Source organism: Mesocricetus auratus, unplaced genomic scaffold (genome assembly GCF_017639785.1).
Source record: "Mesocricetus auratus isolate SY011 unplaced genomic scaffold, BCM_Maur_2.0 Super-Scaffold_100027, whole genome shotgun sequence".
NCBI lineage: Eukaryota > Metazoa > Chordata > Mammalia > Rodentia > Cricetidae > Mesocricetus > Mesocricetus auratus.
This window is the reverse complement of record NW_024429208.1, coordinates 7,356,644-7,367,507: the sequence shown is the minus strand read 5'-3', so window position 1 is coordinate 7,367,507 and position 10,864 is coordinate 7,356,644. Positions and strand designations below refer to the sequence as shown.

General features: G+C 51.9%; 1 protein-coding gene across 4 annotated transcripts in view; it reads right to left on the bottom strand.

The window, feature by feature from the left end:
- The window catches only part of Ubash3a (ubiquitin associated and SH3 domain containing A), a 28,714-nt gene extending 18,815 nt beyond the window's left edge, over positions 1-9,899 (bottom strand). Inside the window, exons 1-5 of one of the 4 annotated variants that reach the window (XR_005871376.1) lie at positions 9,567-9,898; positions 7,861-7,914; positions 4,366-4,552; positions 2,882-3,080; positions 100-269 (exon numbers count right to left, since the gene is read on the bottom strand). Coding sequence is in view for 3 of the 4 variants with exons in the window: in XM_005070673.4 (XP_005070730.2) it covers positions 100-269; positions 2,882-3,080; positions 4,366-4,552; positions 7,861-7,914; positions 9,567-9,883 (927 nt within the window). In the remaining variant the exon portion in view is untranslated. Of the gene's footprint in view, positions 1-99; positions 270-2,881; positions 3,081-4,365; positions 4,553-7,860; positions 7,915-8,328; positions 8,405-9,566 lie in introns of those variants that run through there. The other 3 variants (XM_005070673.4, XM_005070672.4, XM_040732408.1) reach the window with 3 other exon arrangements.
- Between the last annotated feature and the right edge of the window lie 965 nt (positions 9,900-10,864).

Sequence of the window (10,864 nt, the reverse complement as noted above, 5' to 3'; positions counted from 1 at the left end):
GAGGAGCCCCCTTTTCTCTTCAGGGAGGGTTGTAGAAGTGAACGTCCTACCAGCAAGGCAGACTGGGCCAGTCCCACCAGCCAGGCCACTACTTCTCACCTGGTAGTGCACAAAACGCATGTCCCGGGAGTACAGGGCAGCTGTCCACTGGCAGGTGTGGCTGGGCTGGATGGCTCTGGCCAGCTGCTCCAGGGTCCTTTGATGGTGAGGGTAGAACTTATGTGCCAAGGTCAGGTGCAGTTGCTTAGTGCAGGGCTTGACGGTGCAGTCTGTGGAGTCAAGGAAATGCCAGGTGCTGAATGTCTAGAGTTGGGTACCCGTTCTGAATGTCAGGAGAGAACGGGAGTGCTGAGGACCTGCCCCTGAATGTCAGCCTTGTCTGCCTGGAACAGGCAGAAACCTTTTCTAATCATGCCTGCTCCTTAGTGTTGGCACATTCTTGACAAGGCAAGGACTGGGCTCTCTCTCTTAGAAAGGATGTGGTTGGATGCTTGCAGAGTTTCTGAAGAAAAACAAAAGGTAGACACAGAGATGTGGCTCAAAGTCTCGAGGCTCTTAGTCTGCAGTTAGCTTGAAAGGTAGAAATGCGGCAAATGGCCCCTTCATTCTCTGGTGCACACATGGAAGGGCCTAGAATCTCATGCATCCTAGACTGCTTTGAACTTGTTATGCAGCAGAGGATGAGCTTGAACTTCTGATCCTCCTGCCTCTATCTCCTGAGTACCAGGATCACAAGTGTGCACTCCCATGCCTGGTTGTGTGTTTCTAGGGACTGAACCTAGGGCCTCGTGGTTGCTAGGCAAACACTCTACCCACTGAGCTACATCCACACCCCAGACCAATGCCTTCTGCTTAAAGAAGGGTCCCAGGAAGAACATTTCTTGAGCAATCACCTGTAAAACCTGACATTCATTTGACTTTCCTCACTGGATGCCCTGGTAGTGGTCAAGGCCCAGCGCTTTGTGATGGCCTCTGACCTTGAGAAGCCCTTGGCTCCTGGTTGGCCTTTGGGTCTTTCAGGTAAGCCAGGCATCACAGGAACAGCCAGCTGTGGTGACAGCTGGGTGGTAAAGCCTCTTAGATTCTGAGGAGGCAGTCCGGTGTCTTCATAGGAATGACAGACTTTGCCGCAGGGGGACCTGACTTCAAGGCTCTTTTGTCCTTGTTATCCCAGGGGCCTTGACTGAGAGTCATGCTCTGACTTAGCTTCCTTTATGACAGCTGGGACTTGAGGACAAAGACAGCTGGCTCCAGGACTTTGGAGTTCTCCAAGGACTTTCAGTACCCCCAAACTGCTTGTCACCTCTCCATGCAGGGCAGGAAGCAAGCAAGACTTGCTAGTCCCCTAATGAAAGTTCTGGAAGGCACAGGCACCATGACGCTAGGTTCACCACAGCATTCTCCACACAGGGGACCCTTAGTACTAGCTAGACCCTGGCCAGGTCCCTGAGTCCCAAGTTTCTGGGAAGGCAGCCAGAACAGGTGCCATGAAGGTGTGTGTAGGTGATGGGAATTTCCTTTTGTGACATTTTTTAGCAGTCGGGGAGGGTGGGTTCCCTTGTGAGTCAGCACAGCCTGGAAAAGACCTGGTCTGGCTTCCCCAGAGACAGGGGTGAGTCATGCTGACTTCTGAATAGGCTTTTGTTTGTACTCTGTTGTTGCCCTGTGTGCTTGGGTTCAGTTTCACCAGCAGGGCTGGTGTGGGCAGGGAGGGACTCTGGACACTCCGAGCCGTCACCCCATGAGGGACTGCTAGCCTCTCAGGTCAGACTGAGACGTAACCCTAGAGGGCAGGAAGAGCCTGCTCGGGGTCAGGAGATGGATAAGCAGCTCAGGGCCAGCTCTCCCAGGAAGTGGGGCCTAACGACACAGAGCCCTGGTAGTGTTCAGTGAGGCAGAATGCTCATTTCCAGGCCTCCAGGATGGGGTGAGCATGGCACTCACTTCCTGCTGCAACAGGATATCAAAATTGGGCTGTGTGAAGCAACAGGAGTTCATCGTCTTAGGAATTTGGAGGCCAGGAGTTCAAAATCCGGGTGTGTTGAGGGCCACATTCCTCCTGAAGGCCCTGGGGTGGGTCCTTTGGTGTCACCCAGCTTCTAGTGGCCTCAGGCATCCCTGGGCTGTGGCTCTGTCCTGCCCATCTCTGCCTCTGTGGTCAAGTGGCTCCCTTATTATCTCCATGTCTCCTTTACAGGAAACCAGTTATTGATTTAGGATCACTTTACTTCAGTGTGACTGCATCTTAACTAATTGCATCATTAAAGAGCTCAATGTTGAAAAAGGTCCAATTCAGAGGTTCCTGGACAGTATAGTTTCCTTATCTTCCCCTCCCTCCCTCTCTCCCTCCCCTCCCTCTCTCCCCTTCCCTCCCCCCTCTCTCTTTCTCTCTCTTTCTTCCTTTCTCTCCCTCCCTTCCTTTCTCTCTCCCTCTCTTTCTCTCTCTTTTTTTTGGGGGGGGACAGGGTCTCATGTAATTTAGGTGTGACTCACATTTGCTCTGCAGTAAAAGATGTTCTTGAACTTCAGACCCTCTTTCTTGCCTCCCCCTTTTTGGATTACAGATGTGTGGACCTCATGCCTGAGATATGTAACACTAATGACCGAGCCTCATACCCTGGCAAGCACTCTTACCAACTGAGATACACCCCTGCAACTTCCTTACCCCTTTTAACGGGACCCATCTGGGAGCATAGAGACAGGTGTCTGTCTGAGAGCAGTGTCTGGCGTGCTGCTTCCAGACAAGAACCAAACTATCCCTCAGAGGATGGTCATTGAAGAGCCATCATCACAGACAGGAGCTAGCCCACCAGGGCCTTAGGTGTGGCTCTGCTGGGACACAAAGGGAACAGTGTATCTGCCCACAGCCGGGATTCCCCACCTGCCAAGACTGATGCCTCTGTGGCGAACGCTGTGGCAAACTCTCTGATGACATCAGCAGGGCTGTCGTTGATGAAGAAGCCGAGGTAGCTGATGGAAGAATGGAGAACAAGAGGAACCAGGGTAGGGAAGGAGTTCAGGATCCTGTCCCCTGCTCGCCTCAGAGCCTCGTACAAACACTCCACCTTCTGGTCTTCACACTAAGGGAAGAGAAGCAGAGAGGGAGCGTCCTCAGGGCTTGTCGCATTAATTCACCTGTTGAAAATCAAGGCTTCCTCTCTGTGGGCTGTTCTCTCTCCAAGGCACTGGGATACTCCCTGTGCAGTCCCTGCAGTTATAAAGGGTCACCTCCCATATTTTCTCCTCAGTTACTTGAGGCATCTCAGGTAAGAGTCTTTCTGGAACATAATCCCCTTTGCATGCCTAGGTTGGAACTCCCCTGTCACTGTCTCCCTGTCACCTTCTGAGGCAGCCCTCTTTCCTTCTGTGCTCCTTGCTTGTCTCACTTCGCTTGTGTTAGCCTCTGGAAGTCTCCAGTCAACTCTGAGGAAGCTCATGGTGTCCCAGGGGATTCCAGCTCAGACCTCCGGAAAGCAACAGTTTGGTTCTGTCCCCAGAGACCTCTTAGTCTCAGGCACACAGAGGTGCATCATGGATGCTTGGGAGGTGTTGTTTTCCAGGGGACAGTGTCTAGAAGCTTCTTTACTGACCATTGTGCTTCATGCTCCTCCAGCAGTGTGGAGCGGCAGGAGAAGGCTCTCCCGCTGTCCCAGGAGTGGGCGGGCCCTTCTCTAGCTCGTCAGGCACAGGAATAGAGGACATGGCTTAGGGTCCTCCTCCTTGTACCCAGGCCTTCTTGCTGTCCAGCAGCTGTGTGTCCTCTTGACTTGGCAATGCTCCCCGGGGAGGCTGCTGACTTTGCCATTTGCTTTTGTTTTCCTCTGACATAGGAAAGACCCTGGTGGTGCCCCAGCCCAAACCAGCACTCTTCAGTATTCTCACCACACAGGAGGCTCTTGCTCTGTTTAGGACTTTGCTAGTCTCTGGGTAGATAAGCACCAGGGCAGCATCTGCCTTCCTATAGGGACCTTCATAGCCCCAAATGGGAGCTGGGGTTGTACCTCCTTCTGCCTGGGGAGCAGAAGGCTCTAAATGAATCGGGTCCTGAAAGATGAATTGAAGTTGGCCAGAGGAAGGAAAAGAGTCCCACCAAGGAGCCAGCTCATGCTAATGTCTTTTTTTTTTTTTTTTTGATTTTTTGAGACAGGGTTTCTCTGTATTGTTTTGGAGGCTGTCCTGGAACTCGCTTTGTAGACCAGGCTGGCCTCGAACTCACAGAGATCCACCTGTCTCTGCCTTCCAAGTGCTGGGATTAAAGGCGTGCGCCACCAACGCCCGGCTGTCATGCTAATGTCTTGATGAAGTCAGTTGACAACCCGCATCAGTTGCAGTGGTGAGCATTTAAGGCCTCTGGAGCGGACTCACCGTGAAAAAGTCGCAGAGTGTCACATGAGGGAAGACCTCGTGAGCTCTGTTCTTTGCACACTGGCGCTTGCTCTCTCTCCAGAACTCCTGAAGTTTTTCCAGCAAGGGCCCGGTGGGGCAGAGGAAGAGAGCATATTCCTGGGGGATGGGGTCATCCAGAGAAGGGTCACCACAGTGGCCATGCAGCCTGCAACAGAAAACACTGTCGTATCAACTGGAGCTGTCCCACTGAGGACATGCAACAGCAGTGACACCAGCCCAAAGTTGGAGGCACGCTGGTCTCACACAATCACATCAGAGCTGTGGCCACATCCCTGCAAGATGGTGCCCAGTGGTGGGACTGTGTGGCTCTAGGCTAGACCAATACACACCCGTTCTCAGTCCCATTATAGTCCGCCAAGGCAGCCAAAGACAGAGGGGCTCAGACCCCTGTCTTCAGGAGAGTGCTGGTCTAGGTAACTTTGTGGTATTGAAACACAGGGACATTTTTCACATTTTTACTTCACTGTGGACTTCAAATTAACGGAAAATTGAAGCCACCAAAGGTTGGACATAATTTAGATGAATACTGCTATTTTCTTTTGACTCAAGAATATTTATTTATTTAGATTTTTAAAAAAACCATTTGTCTATCCATATCTGTCTGTCGGTCTGTCTATCTGTCTATTGAAACAGATCTGTCTACACACCAGGTGGGCCTGGTGGTTCTGCTTGTCTCGGCCTCCTCATCGCTAGGGTTACTGGTGTGAACCACCACACCTGGCTAAGAAAATTACTCTAAATACAAGAAAAACTGATGTACAGCACCAAATGCAAGCTCATTACAAGACAGGTAAAAATGGAAGAGACACATTTCTCTTTATTGGTCAATGTAGCATGGGCATCTATTTCAAAGGTCCAACGCTGTTTTCCACTGTGCCAATAGTACAGCAAGACCACAGGCTGCAGCCGTGCACCCATTACTTAGAGCGACCTGCCAGCACGTGCAGAGGCAAACTCTCAGGGTCTTAAATTAGTAATTCTACTCCAAGACATTTGTTCCCCAGGGAAGGGCAGAAGCATAGGCCAGCATTCACAGGGGAACTTCTCTGGAAGGGGACAGCTAAGCAGTAGTTAAGGTTGCCTGGCACACACTCATTTCCATTACGGCTTTGGAGAACTCCCCGTGACCGCCGCTTGCCTGTGATGTCACGGCAGGGCTAGGAAGTGTGGTGCTGTCACCGGGACGATGACACCTCGAGTGTAAACGGATTCTCTTGATGGTGATACGCAAAGGCTTGGAGCTGGCACCTCTCTGGCTCCCTTGGTGCTTCTTTCCTGAGTTCACCCCAACGGTGGATGTGCCCAGGTCCAGCCAGCATGTGCGTTTGTACTCATCATGAGCTCTTCCATGTGGAGAATAGACATCTCAGTACATTGCCAGCACAAGTCTTTCCAAGACTGCCTCACAGCCCATCTTACAAATACGGAACATTGCTCCCACCCACTCCCAACTCCAGGGACATTTTAATGGCTTTGGCTTTTCCAAAGCTTCTGGCACAGTGATCAAGATCTCTGTGTGTATCTGGTTTTTTAAGATCTCTGCATAGAGGTGGAATTCCAGTGCTGAGGAGCCCTGCCCTGCCTCCCACAGACATGAGCAGCTCCCACTCCTCCCCATAGCATCAAAGGCACTTTTTGATTGAATGGTGTCTTAGTCTGTGCTTCCTCTGTTCCTGTAAGATGTCAGGATGACTCTTAGCTAAGTGTAGGGGACCTGGCTTCATCCCTCTTCCTTGTTGACTCTCACTGACTAGGCTGTTACTGGCAGTGATACCCAGACCCCTCCCATCACGGAGCTTGGCTTATAGTGTATAGTTTGAATCTGGAGGCTGGCTTTGAAGTCAGATTGCCGGGACTCTAGGCATTCCCCACGTTTGCAGAGACCCTGGCTATCCCCCCTCAGTCTGCAGTCAGACTGGGCATTCCCCTATGTGCTGGAGGCCCTGCCTATGCACCTCTGCCTGTGTGTCCCCAGCCTGTGCGCTCTTGGCCTATGGTCTTATAGGAAGAGGTTCTCCTAGAACACAGACCCCCGAGACCATTCACATGCTTCTGCCCAGTGCCGGAAGAAGTTTTGTTTTGTTTTGGTAGGGTTGGGAACGGAACCTGGATGGTAAATATTGAGTGTTCATTTGCTGGATTCTAGAATCAATCCTAGAGACAAACCACCAGCTCATCCTTCCTCTAGCTGGGTCAGCTGAGGAAGGGGACTCCACCTGAATGAGTGGCACCATCCCAAGGGCAGGGGCAGGGGTAGGGGGCTGAGTAAAAGAGAGTGAGCTGAGCACCAGCGGTGTGTGTGTGTGTGTGTATGAGTGAGTGTGTGAGTGAGTGTGTGAGTGAGTGTGTGAGTGAGTGTGTGTGTGTGAGTGCTTCATGCACCAACATTCATTATGCTCAGCTTTCTCACCATGGATAGGAGCAGAGCAGCTGCCTCACATTCCCGCTGCATGGCTTTCCCGCCATGATGCAGTGCACACCCCGCAATCCCAGATAAGCCCTTCCTTCTTTAAATGGCTTTTATCAGGCATCTGATCTCAGCCACAGGAAAGGAAACTAAGGCGGTGCCCATGCACGCTAGCACGCCAAGCCCTCCACGGCACAGCCAAGCCCAGATCTGCTTTGTGCTGTTGGATTTCCACAGAAGCTACTTTCAGATAAGAGCAGGAGGGACTTCCCAGTTGGGTGGGGAGGATCTCCCAAGTACAGGGACCACCCCCGCCCCGCCCCCTGCCCCTGCAGGAGGCTGAGGATGATGGGCAGGTGACTGGAGTTCAGGAGGGTCATCTTTCCCTACCCCCTTCAGGTATATCCTGAGATACCTTGGGGATTCACAACTGTCTTTAAATTCTCCTCCCATCTTCAGTGGCCTGATAGCATGGTGAATTGTATATCATCATCATCAACAACAACAACAAAACGACAACTTCCTACTTATTTAACATAGATCATAAACAAGAACCTCTGTTTTTGAGTCAAATTTGGATTAAGTCAGTTTTGTTTTGGGATGTGTGTGTGTGTGTGTGTGTGTGTGTGTGTGTGTGTGTGTGTGCCAGGGGTGGAACCCATGCTGGGCAGGGTCTGTCTAGAGTTCTAAATTTGACTTTCAAGTGAGAAACTCTCTAGAGTCTCTCTTAATGTCTTTTTTTTGGTTTTTCGAGACAGGGTTTCTCTGTATTGTTTTGGAGGCTATCGGTCCAGCCCAGCCTCGAACTCACAGAGATCCGCCTGCCTCTGCCTCCCGAGTGCTGGGATTAAAGGCGTGCGCCACCACCGCCCGTCCTCTTTTAATGTCTTAAGGAGAGCTATATTACTTCCCTGGGCTCAGAGTGGGCTTGGTGGCAATGAGTGTTATTTTACTTCTCTTCTGCAGACACCCCATCCCCCACAGAGGACCCACCAGGGGAGTAGAGTCCAGGTGGTGTCACCCAAGCCCCCTCATAGCCCACTCACCAGTCTGCGGCCTGCTCCGCCGTCTTCCTCCCTGTTGCTGCTAGCGCTTTGAGCCTGCGGGTCATGAACACAGGATGGTCAAGGCCCAGTTGTTTCTTCCTTGGAAGGGGTGAGTTCTAGGAGTGAGGTGGCTGCTCATCCATGCTGTGCACTAACAGGGCCAAGCTGCTGGACATCCCAGCAGGTACCCTTACGCCAAGATCTCCATCCTTAACACAGCGATTCGCGCCCCAACCCCCACCCACGCTCACTCCTCTCCTATGACTTGACCTCGTCTTCCTGGGCCCTGGAGTCCTAGAACTCAAGACCTGACTTCCGTCCTCTCTTGCTTTCCCCTCTCTGCACCCTGCTACCCTGCAACAAAGCCAGTCCTATGCACTTGTGGCTGCTGAAGTCATCTGGGACAGGAGTCTGCTTCCCAGACACACGCTGCCCCACCCCAGTTGCTCAGCTGGAAGCGTCCCTTACCCAACTACTGGGCAGACTGGTCCACATCCCTCTCCTGTGTCCCCCACTCTCAAATGCTCATTGGTGCTTTCCTCATGGCTCCGTGTGTCTTATTCATTCTGGGACCTGGGATGTAAATACATTGACTTGAATTTGGCTGAGCTGGGCCGAACAGACTAGCAATCATTGGCTGACACAGCCGTCCCCATTGGAACCCAGTGTTGCACTGCCCAGTAATATAGCCATCTGTGTGAAGAGCAGTGGGGATGCAGCCACCCGGAGAGGCCATGACAATGAGGCCCATGCCATGAGCCCTGCCCAAGTAAGAGCTCTAAGACACACAGGTGTTTATTGTTTGAGCTAGCAAACATTTTGAAGGTGAGCCACAAGCTTGAGCAGTAAAACAGAGTTGGTCTGGGAGGCATGGGGAGTTGGCTCCGTCCTAGGCTCGCCACAGGCTATTCTTTAGGCCTCGATTTCTGCAGAGCGATGGTGAACATATCACTGATGGCTTCCTGATGGTCTGGGTTCTGTTCCCCTGATATTGGGAGGAGACTGGACTAGCTTCAATATCCTGTCCTCCACAGTCTTTCTTATCTCTTTGAAGGAGTGTTTGGTTCACCCCCTGAGCCTTGGGCTCCCTGAAGCACACTTCTTACTTTTGTTTTTCTGGGAATAAGGACTACAGCTAAGAAGCAGGCTGGCAGTGGATGAGCCCTGGGGACTTGGATGAGCCAAGCGGTGCTGAGCCTCGTTGTCTCTGGTTTTTCCCACCCATTCTCTTGTCACCTGGACATTCCAGGTACTTTCCCTAGAGACAAATGGCTTTCCCTGGGCTGCTTAGAAACTCCAATGGTAGTTCTCTCAGGGAGTCCGTAGAGACTCCTATGGGAGTCAGATACCTTGAACTGTCACTCTTGGAGTCACTGATTGGCAGGAGAGGTAGCATCTGCCCTCACTCTCCTCCAAACCCCACAAGTAGTGGGCAGCCAGAGACCCACATGGCTTCTAATGTGCACATGTTCAGGGGCTCTATCAGTCAGGTAGACGAGCTGATCTTTCAAAGGTCAAGACCATTCCATACGTGAACAGGAGGAAGGGGCCCTCTTTGGAGACGCCATGCCACGCTAGTGTGACAGCTTTATTAGGAAGTCAGCCACACTTGCTTATCCAGAGGTGTGGCGGGTGTAGCGGGGGGGGGTCTACCCAGGCAGGAAAGACAGGCTGTATGTAGGGCCTTGGGAGCTGCAAGTACTCACGCGGTATGTGCGGGGAAGCCCATGGCCAGGAGGGGGTCCAGGAGCGAGGAGGTGCTGCGGCCCTTGAGCTTGTTGGAGACCTTGGCGTAGAGCTGCGTCTCCCCCGCAGCCATTCCTTCCTGCTTGCCAGGCAAGAGGCGCCTGCTCTCTGCCAGATAAAGTGAGAGCGGAGCAGGAGGCAGGCTGAGGCTGAGAAGAAAAACCTCAAGTCTTTTTTGATCTCTCTGACACAAGCGAATATCCTGTTTGCACAATGATTGGGCTCGAATGCTCCTCGTTCGTCCACGGCAGCTTCTTCTAAACCCACCTGCTTCCATGGTGGAGGGGAGGGGTGTCTGCCCTGAAGCTCGTCATTGGGATCTGCTGGGTACCTGGGGAAGCGTTTGGGAGGAGGAGGCTGAGGGAGCAGGCTTCTCTCGTGGGTTCTGCTGGCCATCCACACCGAGCCACCCTGGACCTTAGCTTCCATGTCTGCATACAAGACACTGAAATTCACTCTTTGCACTGTCCTTGCTTGCTCTAAAATCTTAGAAAGCCAATCTTTTTGTTTTGTTTTTATTGACCTGTTTTTTGTTTTTTTGAAGTAAGAACTTTTAAAGTCCAGTGGTATGTATGCAGCATAAGGAACTTCCATGCAGTGAGCACATTCCGTCTCTGCCCCAGGACCAATGAAACAATGATGTAAAACCTAGGGCATTTTAGTTTTACACCCCTCTCTAAAGGGACAGTTGGCAGTGTCTGGAGACATCTGTGGTTGCCAAAAATCTGGGAGGGGTGGGGCCATGGTGGCAACTAGGGGATGTCAACCACAGCCACCACCAGCTGCACAGTACCCAGGACAGTCTGTACAGCAAAGGGCGAACTTGTCTCATCTGAGCAAGGCAGGTTATGAGACCCTGTTCCAGAACTTTCCATTCCTTAGATGATCTGCCCCACCCTGCCTCTTCTTGTGGGTTCCCCCCTCCCCTACAAATCTACTTTAATTTCAAGTCTCATGCTACTAGGACACTGGACCACATGCTATGTCATGGCACACTCTTCCTTTCCTCCCTTCCTTCCTTCCTCCCTTCTTTCCTTCCCTCCTCCCTTCCTCCCTCCCTCCCTTCCTTCCTTCCTTCCTTCCTTCCTTCCTTCCTTCCTTCCTTCCTTTCCTCCTTCCTTCCTTCATTTGTTTGTGGTGTCAAGAGTTGAACTCAGAGTCCCATCCATGCTAGGCAAGTGCTTTGACCCCCCTCAGCTCTTCATGCTCTGATTTTTGGTCCAAATTATGTCTATGGGGTTTATCCATGCTCTTGCTT